At 49.4% G+C, this 21,964-nt stretch overlaps 1 protein-coding gene across 1 annotated transcript in view; it reads left to right on the top strand.

Moving 5' to 3' along the window:
• The first annotated feature begins 274 nt into the window (after window positions 1–274).
• The window catches only part of LOC137417476 (ephrin type-A receptor 4), a 137,636-nt gene continuing 115,946 nt past the window's right edge, over window positions 275–21,964 (top strand). Inside the window, exons 1-2 of the mRNA XM_078780090.1 lie at window positions 275–553; window positions 8,841–8,905. Of these exons, the coding sequence (XP_078636216.1) occupies window positions 283–553; window positions 8,841–8,905 (336 nt within the window). The 5' untranslated portion in view covers window positions 275–282. The remainder of the gene's footprint in view (window positions 554–8,840; window positions 8,906–21,964) is intronic.

Genomic DNA, 21,964 nt, shown 5'->3' with positions numbered 1-21,964 from the left:
ACATTGGTTCTCACCGCCCCCTTCAACGTGCGCGCCCCTCTCATCCAAGCACAACCTCTCCATCCCCGCACTCTCCTTCCATTTCAATACGCGTGTTTCTCTCGTCGAAGCCCCGTCCCTTTCAATTCGCACTCAAATCCCCAAGCCCCGCCCCTTCCTCACGCTCTCTCCACCCCTTTCGGTGCGTGTTCGCCTCTCTACTAGGCCCCGCCTCCTCATTCCCTGCGCTTTCCCCGCCCCTTTCAACACGCGCTCGCCGCGATTCCTCTGAAGTTAAGATTGATGGGGAGTGACGGGGGGGAGGCAGTGCCTGCCTGCAGGCGGCCGGGACCGGGCGAACGGGTGGGCGAACGGGCGTCCGTGCGCTCGGAACGCTCGATGCGCTCGTCGGCAGCTCCTCGCCGAGCTCCTCGCGATTCTTCCCGCTCCCGGCGCTCAAACGCCGTGCATTGCGCACTCTTTTGGCGAACCGCGATGGACTTCCCGGGAGTCGAGGTCATCACCGTGCTGGGGACTTTCCTTGCTCTGTGCTCTCAAGCTTTCTGCACTCAAGGTGAGACGGTGGACGGTCTTTCGGTCCTTTAGTCCGTATAAGTATAAGGCGCGCTAGTCTTAACTTTCTCAAACTCAAATACTTTTGACTCGGTGCACCGTGAAGTTATACTTGCAGCCCTTCGACGCTGCCTTTCACGGGCAAGACACCATGTTCATTCGGTAACCCCGACAAAGTTCATTCGTGCGCGTTGTCCCCTCTGACCGGTTTGAAGGTGCACACGCTCCTGGTGATGAATCGACCGAACATGGAACATCGCTCCCCTCCGCTTGTTTCAGGATTGGAGACGTACTGAGGATGTGCGCAGTGAACACTCCCATTACCCTATACTGAGTTTTAATAACACTCTATTCCCTCTCGACCGAGTTTAATAACACTCCATTGCCCTATACTGAGTTTTAATAACACTCCATTACCCTATACTGAGTTTTAATAATACTCTATTCCCTCTCGACCGAGTTTAATAACACTCAATTGCCCTATACTGAGTTTTAATAACACTCCATTACCCTATACTGAGTTTTAATAACACTCCATTCCCTCTCGACCGAGTTTAATAACACTCCATCACACGTTACCGACTTTAATAACACTCCATTCCCTCTCGACCGACTTTAATAACACTCCATTGCCCTATACTGAGTTTTAATAACACTCCATTACCATATATGGAGTTTTAATAACACTCCATTACCATATACTGAGTTTTAATAACACTCCATTACCATGTACTGAGTTTTAATAACTCCATTACCCTACACTGAGTTTTAATAACACTCCATTACCATATACTGAGTTTTAATAACATTATATCCCCTCCTATACCAAGGTTAATAACACTCCATTCCCTCTATCCCGACTTTAATAACACTCCAATACCCTATGCTGAGTTTTAATAACACTCCATTCCCTCTATACCAAGTGTAATAACACTCCATTGCCCTTTACTGAGTTATAATAACAGTCCATTCCCTCTATACCGAGCTTAATAACACTTGCGCTCTACCGACTTTAATAACGCTCCATTCCCTCTATACCGAGGTTAATAACACAAAATTACCCGATACTGAGTTTAATAACACTCCATTCCCTCTATATCAAGTGTAATAACACTCCATTGCCCTTTACTGAGTTATAATAACACTCCATTCCCTCTATGCCGAGTTTAATAAAACTCTTACACTATACCGACTTCAATAACACTCCATTCCCTCTATACCAATTTTAGCAACAAGCCATTACATCTATACTGAGTTTAATAACACTCAATTACCCCACAACGACAGTTTACTAGCACCCATTTCCCCCTTCTCTGAGTTCACTATTAATTTCCCCATAACGAGCATTTACGAGCACTCATTTCGCCATAACGAGAGTTTACCAGTACCCTTTTCCCCATAACGAGCATTTACTATCACTCATTTCCCCATAGAGAGTTTACCAGCACCCATTTCCCCATAACAAGAGTTTACCAGCACCCATTTCCCCATAACGAGAGTTTACCAGCACCCATTTCCCCATAGCAAGAGTTTACCACCACCCATTTATCCTTTCACCAAGTTTACTATTCCCTCCTTTCTCCCTTTACCAAAGTTTAATAACACCCTATTTCCCCATAAAGTGAGTTTACTAGCACACATTTCCCCTTCACTGAGGTTACCATTTATCACCCCATTCCCTCTTTACCGAGTTTAATAACAATACATTCCCCCATGACAAGAGTTCACTCGCACTCATTTCCCAATAACGAGTTTACTAGCACTCATTTCCCCATAACGAGAGTTTACCAGCACCCATTTTCCCATAATGAGCATTTACTAGCACACATTTCCCCATAAGAGTTTACCAGCACCCATTTCCCATAACGAGAGTTTACCAGCACCCATTTTCCCATAACGAGAGTTTACCAGCACCCATTTCCCCATAATGAGAGTTTACCAGCACCCATTTCCCCATAACGAGAGTTTACCAGCACCCATTTCCCCATAACGAGAGTTTACCAGCACCCATTTCCCCCATAACGGGAGTTTACCAGCACCCATTTCCCCATAACGAGTTTACCAGCACCCATTTCCCCATAACGAGAGTTTACCAGCACCAATTTCCCCATAACGAGAGTTTACCAGCACCCATTTTCCCATAACGAAAGTTTACCTGCACCCATTTCCCATAACGAGAGTTTACCAGCACCCATTTTCCCATAACGAGAGTTTACCAGCACCCATTTCCCCATAATGAGAGTTTACCAGCACCCATTTCCCCATAACGAGAGTTTACCTGCACCCATTTCCCATAACGAGAGTTTACCAGCACCCATTTTCCCATAACGAGAGTTTACCAGCACCCATTTCCCCATAATGAGAGTTTACCAGCACCCATTTCCCCATAACGAGAGTTTACCTGCACCCATTTCCCCATAACGAGAGTTTACCAGCACCTATTTTCCCATAACGACAGTCTACCAGCACCCATTTTTCCATAACGAGAGTTTACCAGCACCCATTTCCCCATAACGAGAGTTTACCAGCACCAATTTCCCCATAACGAGAGTTTACCAGCACCCATTTCCCCATAACGAGAGTTTACCAGCACCCATTTCCCCCATAACGGGAGTTTACCAGCACCCATTTCCCCATAACGAGTTTACCAGCACCCATTTCCCCATAACGAGAGTTTACCAGCACCAATTTCCCCATAACGAGAGTTTACCAGCACCCATTTTCCCATAACGAAAGTTTACCTGCACCCATTTCCCATAACGAGAGTTTACCAGCACCCATTTTCCCATAACGAGAGTTTACCAGCACCCATTTCCCCATAATGAGAGTTTACCAGCACCCATTTCCCCATAACGAGAGTTTACCTGCACCCATTTCCCATAACGAGAGTTTACCAGCACCCATTTTCCCATAACGAGAGTTTACCAGCACCCATTTCCCCATAATGAGAGTTTACCAGCACCCATTTCCCCATAACGAGAGTTTACCTGCACCCATTTCCCCATAACGAGAGTTTACCAGCACCTATTTTCCCATAACGACAGTCTACCAGCACCCATTTTTCCATAACGAGAGTTTACCAGCACCCATTTCCCCATAACGAGAGTTTACCAGCACCAATTTCCCCATAACGAGAGTATACCAGCACCCATTTCCCCATAACGAGAGTTTACCAGCACCCATTTCCCCATAACGAGAGTTTACCAGCACCAATTTCCCCATAACGAGAGTTTACCAGCACCCATTTCCCCATAACGAGAGTTTACCAGCACCTATTTTCCCATAACGACAGTCTACCAGCACCCATTTCCCCATAACGAGAGTATACCAGCACCCATTTCCCCATAACGAGAGTTTACCAGCACCCATTTCCCCCGTCACCGAGTTCACTAATCTCTCCATTCCCCCTATATCAAGTTAAGAACACTCCATTTCCCCATAACGAGAGCTTAACGGCACTCCATGTTCCTTATACCGAGCTTACTAGTACTATTTTCACTCTTTACCGTGAGATCATTGGCACTTGAACCCCCTATTCTGTGAGCTTACTAACCGCCCCATTCCTCCGATTCCCAGGATACCAACGCTCCATTCCTCCTATTCCGAGCTTAATAACACACTCCATTGCCCCACACCGAGAGCTTAATAGCACTTCATTTATGTTATACTGGGCTTACTAGCACTCGATTCACTCCATACCATGAGATTACTAGCACTTGATCCCCTCTCTACCCCAAATGTACCAACAACCCCATTCCCCTATATCGATGATACTAACATTCCGTTCCTCCTAGACCAAGTTTAGTAGGACTCAATACCCCATACAGAGAGCATAAAAGCCCTCAATTTTCCTTATACCAAGCTAACTAGCCTCGTTCAACTCTATACTGCGAACTTACTAACCGCCTCATTCGCTCTCATTCCGATTTTAGCAACACTCCATTTCCCCTACAATAATTTCAGTAACGCTCCATTCACCCATACTGAGAGCTTGCTCAAACACAATTATCCCTGTAACCCGAGCTTACTAACCGCCCCATTCCCCCTATACTGAGGTTATGAACATCCCCTCTCCGCTCCCCACTCCCTCATACCAACCTAGCCAGCATTCAGTACCGTCTATACTGGGTTTAATAACACTCCATTCCATCTATACCAAGCTTACTAACTGTCACGGGAGCTCCGGGGACACGAAACACGGTTCAGCGACGAGTCTCCAAACATGCCAAGTGAAAGTGACAAAAGGAGTTTTCTCTGCAGTTTGGCCATCACGAGCAAGAGACTCAAAACTTCCACCGATACCACAAAAATTCATCGATTGTAAAATAAGAAAATATAATAATTAAAATAAATTTTAATAAAATACGAATGATCTCTGCTTTGGGTTGTGAACCATGGTGGTTGAATTATCATTCCAGTCTCTTGTAGCCCAACCCAGATTGTCTTCCGATGCCAGATTGCCTTCCGAGGCAGGAGAGTCCTCCCAGCATAGCTCCTCTCGACGCTCTTCATACTCCTTTCTCGCATTAACCTTGTCGGTAAATGGCTTCGCAGCAGATGCTCTTGCATTCCGGTCTCCGCATGGTGTCCTTTTGTGCTTGTTCCAGCAGAACGATGTGATGGACCATAAAAGCATCACCCTGTTGGGTGAACACTCTTTTGGTAAAAATCTCAGAGGTGGAAAAAAACCCTACCCCGTCATTTACAATCCGCACATCACAGCCAACAGAGGATGTAAAACGCATTGTGTGTGCGGAGCAAACGGCACATCTTATTTTTCGTTATCGCTTTGAGGCGCTCGGGGTCATCGAGTGGAGTGTCCCTGCTACCGGGGCGCTTTTGACCTCCACGCCTCTGCGCTCCACAGCCTAATAAGCGCCTCTGGTCGCAGTCTCGCCGGGTCGCGGCCTCCGGGGGGCGTAAAGAGCCTTTGGGGCCTTTGCTCCGCAGCTGGGTGCTAAAGCCCAGATTCAAACACACTGTCAATATGGGTATGTCAACTAGAGGTCGGTATTGCCTTGGACACATTTTCAGTGTGGGGATGTTTCTTATGGGTCCGTATTTTTTCAAACATATTCACATGTAGACATCTCCTTGTGGTTGGTATTGCTTTCAACGCATTGTCGGTGTGGGGATGCTTCCTTGTGGTCTGTGTTGCTTGAGACATTGTCAGTGTGGTGATGTCTCTGGGGTCGGTATTGCCTCAGACGCATTGCCATTGTAGGGATGTCTACTCCTGGTCAGTATCACCTCGGAATCATTTCCTTGTGAATTTTTTTCTTAAAATGTTCTCACAGTAGGAAGCAGCATCCTGATGTGGATAAACACAGTGGGTGCAAACAACAGGATTGGGGATTTCTAAACAGGGTGATTTGAATTGCCCGAGGTGCACGATGCTGCACGGATCCTCATGGAAAGCGCTGATGTAGCTGTGTTTGCACTCCTATGAACCCTGGAGTTAGAGGATTTAAGGTTGGAATGGGACAGAACACGGCCAAGGATGCCAGTCGCAGGATCCATTAGGTCTCTCGGCTTTTGTAAACGTTTAACCTGCACAGCACTATAGAATGGGCCTGATGAGCAATGACACACACCACTCACTTTATTCTCATAATAAATTATATATTATTTATCTTACCAATACTTCTTTTTTCCTTTGCTGAATTAGCCTATACCTCCCCCAGGTGGCATGTTGTGCACCAAAATGTTTCTCTCCCCTTCCAAATTCTGGAAAGCAACACTCTCGATGTGGATGTGGATCTGGACCGAATGGATGATTGTACTCTGCACGACATTTCAGTTTAGCCGTGTCATTGCTGAACCGATTTATGTATAGATGATGAAATATTAATTTTTAAACTCGATAAGGTGGTGAAAAGGGGTGGCGTGGGTCTGTTTGCATAGCAATTAATGAAAATAAGTTTTGGGTGAAAAAGAGGATGTTAGATATGGTTGACGTTAAATGATGTCGTTGGGGCAGCTTGGTGTTCCATAAAAGAATATGGAATTACCTTACACTTTTCCTGTTTTTTTTAAGTTGTTGTGCTTATGCTTTTAACCATGAATGGTGATTCACATTGCAAACTGTGCTCAATGAGCACAGTTTCAAAGAGGAATATGACCACATGGAGTGTGGGATCAAAATGTTTCCTTCTTATACTCACATCCGTAGGTCCTTGATAAGTTTTACACGAATTGCAATTTTGACTGGATGAGTCTTTCAGATACTTTGACATCTCAGAAATAGTAAATATACACAAATTCTCTCGTCGACATCGGATACTGAGTATACCAAGCTATCGCTGGTTCCGCAGAAGTATAATACCACTAGGCGATGTTGAACTATAATTTCAGGACAAAGGTGAATTGCTTGTCTTTCTACAGTTGCAATTACTGTAGAGGATTTCTAATATGGACCGAGAGAGGCAGAACGAACCGTGTTACAGAAGATACAGATTTGATCGGTTGCAGCCCAACGCACATTCACACCGCCACCCTTGCCTTGACTGAGCTGAGACATGGCCGGGATCTCTGTTCTTTTGATTTGTAGCATACGAAGCAATTTTTTTTTCTTTTTAACTCACAAGCAGGTCGAGTGTGTAGGAGGCTCATTTCAACATTTTCATGATAGTGGTTGAGAATACCCACAGAATGGATGCTTTGTGATGCTGCCCGTGTGGCCGCAGGCATGATTCCTGGCTGCACAAGGTGTCACGGAGTGTTGCATTTTGGCGAGATGGGATTATGAGCAAGGATGTTGGGATGTTGTTATTTTGACAATGGGCAGAGTAAAATGATGTTTATTTTGTCGGGGTCACACAGTACTGAATCAAAATTTCATAATCCTTTTCGTGCAAAATCCCCAAAAACACACGGAAAAAATATTGGTGTTTGGGATCGTACTATATGGTACGAATTGAAGGCTTTGTTAGGAAACCAACCAGTATGCCCACTTCTAGACGTCATGGTTTCTAACATGTAACGATCGTGCAAATTGTGAACACGGTCCTTGTATGAAACTATCATGTCCGTGTGTCACGCAAGGTGCATGCTCATGACTGTACAGAGTTGTTGCGAGCACTCGCCATCCATCTGGCTCAGGGACTCAACAGCTGCAAGAGCTGTTTGCGATCACCCTTCGGCCCGTCTCACCCATCTCAGTTCGACGGAACAAACGTAGAAAGCTTGGACTATAGGCCGTGTGCTTAGCAGGGCCTTCTGTATAATTAAATGACAGTCCAGGATAAGGTCAGCAAAGGGCATTTCCTAAACTTCAAATTGTCTCTGGACCCAGCATGCCACACCACTCTCTAAACATTTATGGTTTAATTCCACATCACATCTATGATGTTTTCCTTCTCTTTTTTTTCTTGGGAGTTTCACTTTTTGTCAGGTTGAGGTGCCACTGGCTGAACAGTGAGGGTCTGAGGTGCAGTTCGGTGTGCTCATTTAAATGCCCCTTTGTTTGTTCCTTTTGAATACTTTATTTTGCCATTGCTTACCTTACAAATTCAGGAAAAATGTAATGTATTTTTAGCTAATGTAATTCGTGATTCATGAACTTATAGCCTATGATTGTGCTGGGGAGGTGTGTTTTTGTTTCGCACGCTCACGCACAATCTCACATTCAGTTCTGCTCCACTGAATTCCTCTTTTTCACAGTTTTGTTGGTCTTGTTTCCAATCATTATGTGTTCTTAGTTTTATTTCATTTCCCTTAGGATCTTTCTTTAAAAAAAAAAAAATCTCTATTTATTCGCAATAACCCATGGGAAGCGCCTGTCTTTACAGGGTAGCCTCACACTGCCTTTATCGGCTGAGCTGCACTCTCTTTGCCCAAATAATGGGTCAGCCTACATGATAGGTCAACCTAGATCAATCGAGATGATGTCGCATTCACAGCAATTGCAATTCAAGCAGTGATGGTTTTTTTACACCCTGCAATTCCACGCTACCATATAAGTGGCTTCCCTTAGGTCTTACTGTATTCATTCTTGATGATGTGCAATATGTGGACTAAAGATCAGATTTGAGTTTGACACAAAGCTGCTGAATCAAAATATCTCAGAATTGATAAATTCCACAATACTGTTTTTGTTCTCATCACTCAATACTCAATTCTTTCTCTCTGTTCTCAATTCTCTCAAAGTTCTCAAAAGTTCTCAATACTGTGATCATAAGAATTTCAGAATAATGAAATGATGTTGTAACCAATAAACTTTAATGATGAAAAGCCATTCATATATCATTAGTCATAAAAGTCACTGCACATTTGTTCTTGCCTTGCAGTGAACTTGCTCGACTCAAAAACAGCCCAAGAGGGCCTTGGTTGGGTGGCATCTCCTTCGGAAGGGGTAAGCAGCTGAGTTAAACATTTACGCGACAAGGGGTGTGACTTGCGAAGCAATCACCTGATCGCAGTTGTCCTACAGCCAATCAAGGACCGTGCTGTTTAGAGTCTTTTACACTAGCGCTTAGTTCTTAGTATCTGAGACATCAATTGTCAAGATGATATTTATGATGATGGTGATGATTTTTATAATTGGTCTCATCCCAAAGGGGATTTGAGACTATTGCAATGCTGTGTGTCTGTGTCTGTGTCCCCATTTATATGTGCATATATTTGCTTTAAAAATGGTTTTCTCTGCAACCACTTGTCCGATCAATGCAAAAGTTTAAACCACAGGAGGGACTCCCCATGCATAATATTTTATTGCTAACTCTGACGTCTTAGGTCACATGGTATGGCAGTCATATTGGATTAAAGGAAACATTGGGACATAATTTCCTCCAAAACTGCTCAACAAAGAAAATGGAAACTTGGCATATGTCATCACTTCCCACTCAGTGAAGTGGTAACTCATTCCAGCCATAATTGGTTGAATTGAAAGTTTTATCCAAAAAATCTGAAACTTTATATATCTGATTTATGACATGATGTGAGTGAAGCATCAAATTTATGACATTCATAACCCATGCCAATAAACTATGTGACATTATAGGGTGCATGGAAGATACGGAAATATGGGTCAAATAACAGTGGGCCATAATAGTAGCGTGTTCATTTAACGATGGTATTTTTTTTCAGAATGAAGACGCGAGGCAAACTATGCAGTCTACGAGTGCCATTCTAGTTATTATATTATTTATCATTATCATCATTATCTTTATCATCATCACCATTAGAAATGTGGCAGTAAAGCTCATTCATATTGTGTTTTAATTTGCACTTTTTTTTTTTGGATTCAATCCAAAAAATATTCAGATCCAACTAAAGTGTTGTTTGATGTAGTGTCAGCTTGGAAGCTCTATTATCTCACATAGTCTTTTTAGTGGGGACATTAAGCCGGTTGTCCCTTTTGCATTTGCAAATACTAGTGATCCCATTGTGTTTTTAACACGTGTGGGCATTTTCCTTTTATCCCCAGTGCTACCCCCAACCAGTTAATCAATACATGTTTCAGAGTCATATAAGGTTCATTATGTTAGTTATTAGCTCATAATTTGCCTCATTAAAACTTCCTGCTGTATAACCACTGATATTACCACAAGGGGCTCCATTAAATGTAAAACTTCACAATGTTATTGTTGTTGTAATACTATTTTGTTTTGCTTTATATTCTATGATAATGGAAATATAACTTCTAGAATATTTTATATAACTTATATTATATTATATATATATATATATATATATATATATATATATATATATATATATATATATATATATATATATATATATATATATATATATATATATAAAATAAACAGGAAGTAAATTCCTGCGTGGGGCTGGTGTGAAAAAAATCTGACTCAACTAGGGACTCAAACCCACGGACCTCATCACTTACGCGGTGACAGCCCACTGAGCTATTGAGTCTCCGGGATATCCTCAGAGATTTCTCACACTAACACTGCGAGCTTTATAATGGCCGATGTCTTACATGCCTGCTAGGCAGACCCTGGATGCAAGTGTACTGTATGTATGTATGTAAGTGTTGGAAAGTGCATTGAAGTGTTGCCAATTCAGTTCCCACGCCTGGCTGTATATATATATATATATATATATATATATATATATATATATATATATATATATATATATATATATATATATATATATAATATTGAAAGGGGGGTTCCATACATGATGAGGTTCTAAGGTAATGGGAATCTGTCTGGGTTGCGGTGATACTTTGGCTGGAAAATGTTTTGCTCAATGTGGTCAGCCAATCGTGGGAACCGAATTGGCAACACTCTGTTTCACTACCACACACTCGACATGCAAGGTGAAGTTATGTAACCTCAAGATCACAGGCATCCTTTTGAGACTCTCCCATTTTTGTTGAGCTGAACCATCAGTCCCATTTATGGCAACTCTGAGGGGTGGGGTTGGGGGGGGGGAGTGGGGGGTGGATGGTGAGAGTGCGGGCAAAGACTGTATTCTGCAAAATAAAATGACAATCTGGAATACAGTAATTTTCCACTTATCAATTTGCTACTTGTCATGGCAAAAAGATCTGCAGAACAAATTCTATGATCATTATCAAGTGGATGTTGAAGTGTGAACTTACATTCACGTTCTTACACTGCCTAGCTGCATGTTAAGAAGGTGAAATTAAAGGCCACAGCCATCTGCCCGTGTTCATTGAGCATGACGCTGCCTTACTCTTATCCTTAAGTTATCTTATCTTATCCTTACTCTTATCCGGTCCAGTTCCTTACTCTATCGACATGTGACTTTGATGTGGAGCCTGGCACAGAGGGTGGTAGAACACAGGCAGAGTGCAGGCCTAGGCCAAATCCAGCAGTTAGATTGTTTATACTTTTGAATACACTTGATTTTCTTATCAAGAGTCTTGAAAGGTAGCTGCTATAAAGAAAAAAAGTGGGCGGTGAGGGAAATTGGAGACCATTCTTTTCATATAAAGGCATGGAAGACGAAGAAGGCATTCAAAACATTGGAATTAGATACTCAGAATAATACGGAGACACACAAAAGTTTCATTTTTTCAATATATCAGTATAGACAATCTGTAAGTAAATACTTTTCTTACTACTAATAATAAAAATCCTGTACCATACTCTATTTATAGAGCATTGGTGCTGCCGAAGCAGTGTCTTCGCAAGGGTCATACTGGGTGCATTGCCATTGCCTTCCCACACTCACAAATTGAGAAATAATAGAAACATTAGTTTTTCTTGGCCTGCTGTATATTGTATATTGTATATTGTATATTGTTCCAGGAAAACATTGAACTTCCCACATATTGTATGCACTACAACACTTATATTTGACATAATGCCAGTGAAGGAACTGCGCTCCAACGCGAGTCGAAAGAATTGACGCGACCAAAGACGGAATTCGTCCGAGTTGCTTTATTGAAACAAAACAGCTCAGGTATTCTGACAAGCCCGTTTATCGGGCAGCAATATATATACACATTTATGTCGGGAAGTTTGCCCGGCAAAAGCTATACCGGGCATGCCCGGGTGTCAAGGGCGAGCCTTGGAAAGGCGAGTCTGGACCTGCCCGGGCGTGTTTGGCTGCGGCCTGGCAAGTCGAGGCTGGGCGTGCCCGGGCGCTCTGGGCGAGCCCTGGAAAGGCGATAGCGGGCATGCCCGGACGCTCTGGGCGAGCCCTGGAAAGGCGATAGCGGGCATGCCCGGACGCTCTGGGCGAGCCCTGGAAAGGCGAGAGCGGGCATGCCCGGACGCTCTGGGCGAGCCCTGAAAAGGCGATAGCGGGCATGCCCAGACGCTCTGGGCGAGCCCTGGAAAGGCGAGAGCGGGCATGCCCGGGAAAGACGAGACCGGGCGTGCCCGGGAGGTTCGGGCGTGCCCGGGAACAGTGAGTCCGGGCATGCCCGGGAGAGGCGCGTCTGGCCGTGTTCTGGCCGGTGCAAGGCGATTGTGTGCATCCAGCGGTAACCGCTACACACGCCCCTCCAGAATCGACCTGCACCGGCAGGGTCAATTTAAGGGGGGTCCGGATGACCCGGCCGAAGCGACCCCTGGAGGGTCGTGGGGAGGGGTCCGACGTGGTGGTGGGTGGTCGAGCGGGGGGAACTGTGGACGGGGGGCGGCCTCGCCGCGGAGGAAGGGCCAACCGTGGTGGTCGGTCGACGTCCATGTGCGCCGGTTTGAGGCGGTCCACAGAAATCCGGTCCGGCCGGCCGCCGAAGTCGACGATGAAAGACTTGTCGCCCCGTCGCAGGACACGGAAGGGCCCGTCGTACGGCGGCCGTGGTGGCCCCCGGTGTGCGTCATGACGCACAAAGACGTACTCCGCTGTGCGAAGCGCCGGGGGGACGTAGGACTGGGGGCCACCCTGGCGGGACGTCGGCACGGGGGCAAATCGTCGGGCGGCCTCCTGGAGGTCCGAGCGCTGGCGAGCGGCGGACCAGGGACTGGTAGCGTCGGGCACGAATTCGCCCGGGACGCGGAGCGGCTGGCCGTAGACGAGCTCGGCGGCAGATGCCTGGAGGTCTTCCTTGGGGGCCGTGCGAAGGCCCAAAAGGACCCATGGCAGCCGGTCGGCCCAACCGTCATCCTGAAGGCCGGCCATGAGTGCGGCCTTCATGGAGCGGTGAAACCGCTCGCACAACCCGTTGGCTTGGGGGTGGTAGGCCGTGGTGCGGTGCAGCGTGACCCCCAACGAACGGGCGACCGCGCCCCAAAGCTCAGACGTGAACTGTGGGCCACGGTCGGACGAGATGTCCGCTGGTGCGCCGAAGCGCGCGACCCAGGTGGCGATGAACGCCTGCGCCACGTCGGCGGTGGTGGTGGAGGCGAGGGGCACGGCCTCCGGCCACTTGGTGGTCCTGTCCACCATGGTGAGCAGGTGGGTGAACCCCCGCGAGGGGGGCAGGGGACCCACCAGGTCCACGTGGACGTGGTCGAAACGCCGTTCAGGCATGGCGAAAGGTGCCAGCGGGGCCTGGGTGTGGCGGTGGACCTTGACCCGCTGGCAGGCCGTGCAGGCGTTGGCCCAGTCGCGGATGTTTCGTCGAAGGCCGTGCCAGACGAAACGCGCCGACACCAGCTTCTGAGAAGCTTTCCGGCCCGGGTGAGAAAGGCCGTGGATGGAGGCGAAGATGCGGCGCTGCCAGGAAACGGGCACGATGGGGCGAGGCTGGCCCTGGGAGACGTTGCAGAGCAGGACGGTGCCCGCGAAGGGAATGTCGGCCAGGCGGAGGCCCGTGTCCGTCGCACGGAGTGCCTGCACCGAGGCGTCGGTGGTCTGGTCGGCCGCCATGAGAGCGAAGTCCACGCCTAGGTGGACCGCGTTCGCGCTGGCCCGAGAAAGACAGTCGGCCATAGCGTTGTCTTTGCCGGCGACGTGCCGGATGTCCGTGGTGAACTCCGACACGGCGGAGAGGTGGCGCTGCTGGTGGGCCGACCACGGCTCCGTGACCTTAGCCATTGCGTAGACCAACGGCTTGTGGTCGACGAAAGCCATGAACGGGCGGCCCTCCAGGAGGTGTCGGAAATGGCGAACGGCCAGGAATAGCCCGAGCAGCTCGCGGTCGAACGTGCTGTAGTTTAACTCGTTCGGCCGGAGTTGCCGGCTGAAAAAAGCGAGTGGCTGCCAAACCCCGTCCACCCATTGCTCATGGACGGTGCCCACCGCGTAGTTGGAGGCGTCCGCAGTGAGGGCAATGGGCGCGTTGAGCACTGGGTCAGCCAGCAGCGTTGTGTCGGCGAGGGCCCGTTTGGCGCTGGCGAAGGCCGCGTCCATGGCCGCGGACCAAACAATGTCATGCTTGGCCGGCTTGCCCCGGAGGGCCTCGTAAAGGGGCCGCATGAGCTGAGCAGCGCGGGGCACGAATCGGTGATAAAAATTCACCATGCCGAAGAACTCTTGGAGGGATTTGATGGAACGGGGACGCGGGAACGTGGTGATGGCCTCAACCTTGGTCGGCAGCGGCACGGCCCCGGTCTTGGTGATGCGGTGGCCCAAAAAGTCAACGGTCGTCGCGCCGAAGTGGCATTTGACCGGGTTGACAATTAAGCCGTGCTGGCTGAGGCGACCGAACAGTGTTCGGAGGTGGAGGAGGTGCTCGGCGCGGGACGTGCTGGCGACGAGGATATCGTCCAGATAGACGAAAAGAAACGGCAGGTCGCGCAGCACGCCGTCCATCAAGCGCTGGAACGCCTGGGCCGCGTTCTTGAGGCCAAACGGCATCCGCAAAAATTCGAACAGGCCGAACGGCGTGATGACGGCCATCTTCGGGACGTCGGCCGCCCGGACTGGTACCTGGTGGTACCCCCGTATCAGGTCAATTTTCGAAAAGATGACCCGTCCCGCCAAACGGGCGGAAAAGTCCTGAATATGCGGGATCGGGTACCTGTCGGGGGTGGTAGCGGCGTTGAGATGGCGGTAGTCACCACACGGGCGTCATCCACCCCCCGGCTTTGGCACGATGTGCAGTGGCGAGGCCCACGCGCTATCGGAGCGCCGCACGATGCCGAGGTGCTCCAACGCGTCGAACTCGGCCTTGGCCACGGCGAGCTTGGCCGGGTCGAGGTGGCGGGCCCTGGCGTAGAACGGCGGGCCCGTAGTGGGTATGTGGTGCTCAATCCCGTGCTGCACCGCGACGGCCGAAAACGTCGGCCGCGTGAGGGCCGGGAATTCCGCTAACAGGCGAGCGAACTCGTTCGCTGCCGGGAGGGCGCATGCCAGTTCGGTCGGTGCGGAGCTGCTCATCGTGCACGCCAGGGAGCTGAAGGTCTCGGCGTTGACAAGGCGACGACGTTTGACATCGACCAGCAGCCCGTGCGCGCAGAGGAAGTCGGCACCCAGCAAAGCCATGGGGACGCAGGCGGTCACAAAAGTCCATTGAAAACGCTGGCTGCCGAAGCAGAGGGTGACGACGCGTGGGCCGAAAGTGCGTATGGCCGAGCCATTAGCAGCGACCAAAGAGGGGCCGCAAACGGCGTCCCGCCTGTCCTGCTCGGAGGCGGGTATGACGCTCAGTTGGGCGCCGGTGTCACACAGGAAACGCCGCCCAGACGCTTTGTCCCGAATAAACAGCAAGTTGCCCGAGTGGCCGGCGCTCATGGCTGGGAATGAACGCCGGCCCGGCCGTTTCCCGACCTGCCGAAAGTGCACGGGGGCCGGCACGTCCGAGCCTTGTGTCCGAACCTGGCGTGGTAATAACACCACGCCCGGTCAGGTGGAGGCCCCGGCCGTCGTGTCGGAAGCGGGCAGTGCGGCGTGGCGACCGCCAGTTTTTCGGGTGACACCGTCACAATTTCGGTCTTCGAGGCCGGCCGATAGGCACAGTGTGACCGGAAGGGACGAGGTTCTCCTGACCACGTGGCCCTTGACTTGGTTTGTCCGCACAATGTGGGCGCTTTCAGGATGAACTTTAGCCGGGGAGCGTTTGGGCGCCCCAGTCTGATACTGCCGCCCACGCGCAGAACAACTTGTGAGTGCACGTGGGTCCCGGCGGTCCCACTGGCCTAGCGCTACCATGTTTAGACAGCGAACTCCGTCCCCGGGCACCGGCACCTACTCCCGGAAGTTTGAGAGATCAGCAGTGCCGGGCACGGTAGGACACCCGCGGAGCCCCGGCGGACCGGGGATGCGCGAGCCTATGCGTTAGCGTGCTACGGCGGAATCAACGGCTTCGGCCACGGCCGTGCCGATACTCAGCCCGGTCGCCCGGAAATGAACTGGTTCGATGCCCGCGCTAGAGAGGTCGCGGGCGACTGAGATGTATTAACAAATAATTAATTAATTTGAGACGTCCGATTTCTAGTGTTTGGAAATTTGGAAGAGCTTGACCCTAGCCTTTCCCTTGCGAGGGCAAGGAGGAACTTAACAGTTGACACTTAAGCTTAGTTTGAAGTACACCCTGCCAGCGCTCCCGGTGGGACGGCAGGGCAACCAGAAGGGACGAGGTTCTCCTGACCACGTGGCCCTCGATCTGGGAAGCGAGAGGCGTTCCATTAGTGGACGCGCCCCTCACGCCTGACTTTTGGGCGGCCCCGGCAGGCCGTTTGTTTTGACGTTCCGTGACAGGCCCCGCACCCCCACCCCCACCTCCGGGCCGACCGGGCGACCGGAATGAATCCCGGTGTCCCGATCCGAACCTTCAGAGCGGGCCGGCTGGGGAGTGCCAAGCACCCCGTACCTGCACTTTCCGTCCCTGCGGTCCCAAATACCGGAACCACCCGAATACCACTTTATTCGACAAAATGAGGTGCGGCCTACAGCCTTAGAAAACCAACCCTATATAAGTCAATACCTCCAACGACACAGGCGCGCATTCGTGCCGCGTGACGTGGTGACGTCATCGCGCTTTCACCTTAAAAGATTTATTTGATATAAATTGATATTTTGATATAAGCCTTAGAAAACCAACCCTATAGAAGTCAAATGGTCCAATAAAGGGTGATGGGAGGGTGATGGCAGGGTGATGGGAGGGTGATGGGAGGGTGATGGCAGGGTGATGGCAGGGTGATGGGAGGGTGATGGCAGGGTGATGGCATTTTATTTTCACCACTTCAAATCGACCGAATTTCACCAAATAAGATACCACACTCGCTGCACTGATGTCATTTTTACGGCAAAAGTGAAAACAGATTTTAATTTGGAAATAAAACGAAAGCGTGCACAATGGAATCATTCGTGCCGCGTGACACGGTGACGTCATCGCGTTTCCACCTTAAAAGACTTATTTGATATAAGTTAATCTTTTGATATAAGCCTTAGAAAACCAACCCTATAGAAGTCAAATGGTCCAATAAAGGGTGATGGGAGGGTGATGGGAGGGTGATGGCAAGGTGATGGGAGGGTGATGGCAGGGTGATGGGGGAGGGTGATGGGGCCTCCCTATAGAAGTCAGTACCTCCAACGACACAGGCGCGCATTCGTGCCGCGTGACGTGGTGACGTCATCACACTTTCACCTCAAAAATGTGGAACGCTTCACGAATTTGCGTGTCATCCTTGCGCAAGCCGAGCTAGGTGTGAGGCAGGTTGCACCAGCCCAGAGGGGAGAACCTTATTCCATTGAGCTGCAGATGAAAGCCTTGTATGTAGTGAGGAGTTCAGGTATGCCAAGAAAGGTCTGCGCATGACGGATAATGCCCAGTCAGCGACTGGCTTTGGAGGCCAGCTTGGAAAAGTGGTTTGTCCAAGGAAGATAATGGCTGATAGTGAGACCCAAAAGCTTGAGTGACAGAACTTCTTGGAGAGGATTGTTGAGAAAGTTGATGGGAGGGTTGTCCAGTCGTTCTTTTCGGAGAGACATAGTGAGAGTGTGAGATTTGTCAGGATTGAAAGACATGTTCCGCTTGTTTGACCAGTTTGTGATTTTGTCCAGGTCTGCAGAGAGTGAGGAGGCTTCAGACTGCCGATCTGAGGGATGAGGAATGGAGTGGGAGAGAGTGGTGTCATCAGCAAAGAGACAGGGAGGATTTTCCAGAGAGTCGGCGAGATCATTGATGAAGACCAGAAAAAGCACAGGGTCCAGTACACTGCCTTGGGGAACTCCAGCCTGTACAGGAAGGGGAGATGAGAGAAATCCATTCAGGGCCACACATTGACTACGACCAGAGAGGCAGTCCGCAAGCCATGCATGGAGATTTCCATGGATACCAAAGGAGGGGAGAGGGTGTGGATGAGCGGCAGAGCAGGGTTTTAGGACCCTTGGGCTGATGCTGTCTGGTCCAAATGCAGAATCAGAGTCGAGGTTTGACAGAAACTTCTCCACCTTGTCAGGAGAGAAGGACACAGAGTCCAGGAGCAGCTGGGTCCGACTGGGTAAGGTGGGCACAGAGAGAGATGGGTTTGGGATGCAAGATTTTGAGGCAAACACAGAGTTGAGGCATTCGGCTTTGTCACGTGTGGTGTCAACTGTGTAGCCATTTGAGGTAAGGGAGGTGATGCAGGGGGGAACAAACACCAGAAACAGATTTGACCAGACGCCACCAGGATTTGGAGGAAGGAGGCAGGTTTGAGAGTTCGTTCTTGAGTGTGGAGAGATAGTGCCTCCTGGCATTCCTGAGGGTAGACACACACTTGTTCCGAGCTTGGTGGAAGGAACTGAGATTGCCTTCAGTTGGATTTGCCTTCCAAGAGGCAAAGGCAAGGTGTTTCAGGGCAACTGCCTCACCACAATATTTAGTGTACCATGGACAGGAGGAAGGGGATGACAACTGTAGACGAGATGCCATAAATCTGTGCATGAGAGAGAGCAGTTTACTTTTGAAGAATTCCCAGGAGGAGTTGATGCCAGAGGCAGTAGAGATGGGAGACCAGACAAGATGATTGATGGCTGCTTGAAGACCATGCCCATCGGCCTGAGTGCAATGCCAGACTCGTCAATGCTGAGGAGGCTCTCTGAGAATTTTTTTTTTTTTTTTTTGTATACAAGATCGAGGCTCGTGAAAGAGCGAACATTAATCACACAGAAAGACAAACAGACACACAAAACAAATAACATCGGGAGCGGTAGACAAGATGGGGAGAGAGGGGGAAGGACACAAACACAACATTTGAGAGCAGGGACCGAGAGACATGGAGACATCGAGAGAACTGTGGGAGGGAGAGGGCTTTGGGGGGGAGGCATGGGAAGGGGGGGGGGGGGCGTGGGAGAGGTATAAAACATATGGACACTGCCAAGACTTCCAGGAAAGAAGTTGGAATTTCAAACAAGGTGGATCTGGGGTGAATTAGTGGGGGTAGAAAAGATCAAGGTTTTGGATGGGGGAAGATAAGAGATGGTGGTGAACAGCTGTTTTGAAGACCTGGAGGGAGGAGTGTGATTGAAGTGAGTGTGGGAGTTTGTTCCAGAGGCGGGAGAAAAGAGGAATGAACGAGTGAAGGTGAGCAGAGAGCCGAGATTTCGGCAGTTTAACCATCAGAGGGTGGCTGGCAGATCTTGTGCGACCTGTAGGAATATTTGGGGGACAGAGCACAGAGAGAGCTGGGGGAGCAAGGCCGGAGAGGAGTCGGTAGAAGACAGAAAGACCACCTACCTGCCTGCGGTGAGTGAGTGAAAGGCCCTCAGAGATAGCTTCATCGCGGGAGATTCCAATGATTCTGAAAGCTTTGGATTCAACAGCGTGAAGCCGAGCCAGGTGTGAGGCAGGAGCACCAGCCCATAATTGCCAGAGAGATATCCTCTTTAACAAGCACATGATCAGAAGAACTGATTGGAGCAGAATAAGAGCAGCAGACATTTGCAGGGAAGTTAGTCATAAACAAGTCTAGAAGAGAAGATAGTCCATTGACTGAGATCTGGGTCAGGAAATTGACAGATTGTGTCAGTCCCAATTAGTCGCAGCAGTCCTTTGCTGAGATGCCGGCTGGTGAGAGAGATACCCACACCCAGCCAGCTGGTATGATGACAGTTGAAGTCGCCACATATGAGGAAAAGAGTTGGGATGAGTGGATAGAAGTTGGTCCATGTTGTCAGACAGTGAAATGTAAATGGAGTCATCACTGTTTGGAGAACGTACAAAATACATATGAACAAAAGGTGGGAGCGGAGAGGAAGCCGTAGCCAGTTGTACTCCTGGGAGTGAGGAGGAGAGGGGGCAGTGCAAGGAGAGTGAGGAAGAGAGTTTTTTTTATAAAGATAGCAACCCCACCACCAGGATGAGGCTCAGGTCTATCGTTCCAGAGGAGGGAGTAAACAGGAAGAGATATTAAGGAATCAGAGACATCTTGAAGGAGGAAAGTTTCTGTTAAGCAGACCAAGTCTGGTTTGTCAGATGCAACCTGTATGGAGAGATCAATCTGGTTTGAGCGAAGGCCTTGCATTTTTTAGGTCCATACCGTTAAGGACGAGGGAGGAGGAGCATCGGGTGCAGGACAGGGGAGGGGAGGGGTAGGGTAAGATGAAGGGTGAGAGGGCGAGGTAGGGAGAGCTGTTGATAGTGTTGTGTCAGAGATTGCAGAAGAGTTAGGAGAAAGGGAAGGATGAGGAGGACACAAGGTATGATGGTGACAAGATGAGGCACAGTGGGGTATTTGAGGGGGGGGGGGGGCAGAGCAAAGTAGAAGGTTGGAGGAGGTGTAGCTATGAGATAGAAGGGGGATGAAGTGGGGAGGAGGAGGAGGGAGGGGGGGGGGGAGAATTGGAGAAAGATGGTAGGGAGGGAGATTTGAAGTGGAAGGGTTGGGGCAGGGGGTGGGGGGGGGGGGGGTGTTTTTATGGGGAGGGGGGAATTGAAAATTTGAAAAAATTGAAAAAAAGGGGGAGTTGAAAATGATTGTTGATTTCTTTGGGCCACTTTTTAATTATAGCGATAGTTTGAATATATTATAACAGATATTGACTTGCTGAGAAGTGAGAGAGATAGAGAGAGAGAGAGAGAGAGAGAGAGAGAGAGAGAGAGAGAGAGAGAGAGAGAGAGAGAGAGAGAGAGAGAGAGAGAGAGACACACACACACAGAGAGAGAGAGAGAGAGAGAGAGAGAGAGAGAGAGAGAGAGAGAGAGACACACACAGAGAGAGAGAGAGAGAGAGAGAGACACACACAGAGAGAGAGAGAGAGAGAGACACACACAGAGAGAGAGAGAGAGAGAGACACACACAGAGAGAGAGAGAGAGAGAGACACAGAGAGAGAGAGAGAGAGAGAGAGACACAGAGAGAGAGAGACACGCACAGAGAGAGAGAGACACGCACAGAGAGAGAGACACGCACAGAGAGAGAGACACGCACAGAGAGAGAGACACGCACAGAGAGAGAGACACGCACAGAGAGAGAGACACGCACAGAGAGAGAGACACGCACAGAGAGAGAGACACGCACAGAGAGAGAGACACGCACAGAGAGAGAGACACGCACAGAGAGAGAGACACGCACAGAGAGAGAGACACGCACAGAGAGAGAGACACGCACAGAGAGAGAGACACGCACAGAGAGAGAGACACGCACAGAGAGAGAGACACGCACAGAGAGAGAGACACGCACAGAGAGAGAGACACGCACAGAGAGAGAGACACGCACAGAGAGAGAGACACGCACAGAGAGAGAGACACGCACAGAGAGAGAGACACGCACAGAGAGAGAGACACGCACAGAGAGAGAGACACGCACAGAGAGAGAGACACGCACAGAGAGAGAGACACGCACAGAGAGAGAGACACGCACAGAGAGAGAGACACGCACAGAGAGAGAGACACGCACAGAGAGAGAGACACGCACAGAGAGAGAGAGACACGCACAGAGAGAGAGACACGCACAGAGAGAGAGACACGCACAGAGAGAGAGACACGCACAGAGAGAGAGACACGCACAGAGAGAGAGACACGCACAGAGAGAGAGACACGCACAGAGAGAGAGACACGCACAGAGAGAGAGACACGCACAGAGAGAGAGACACGCACAGAGAGAGAGACACGCACAGAGAGAGAGACACGCACAGAGAGAGAGACACGCACAGAGA

This window comes from Myxine glutinosa, chromosome 6, assembly GCF_964187855.1.
Source record: "Myxine glutinosa chromosome 6, kmMyxGlut1.1, whole genome shotgun sequence".
NCBI classification, from domain to species: domain Eukaryota; kingdom Metazoa; phylum Chordata; class Myxini; order Myxiniformes; family Myxinidae; genus Myxine; species Myxine glutinosa.
The sequence above is the reverse complement of the archived record's forward strand: the minus strand, read 5'-3'. Positions and strand labels throughout refer to the sequence as shown.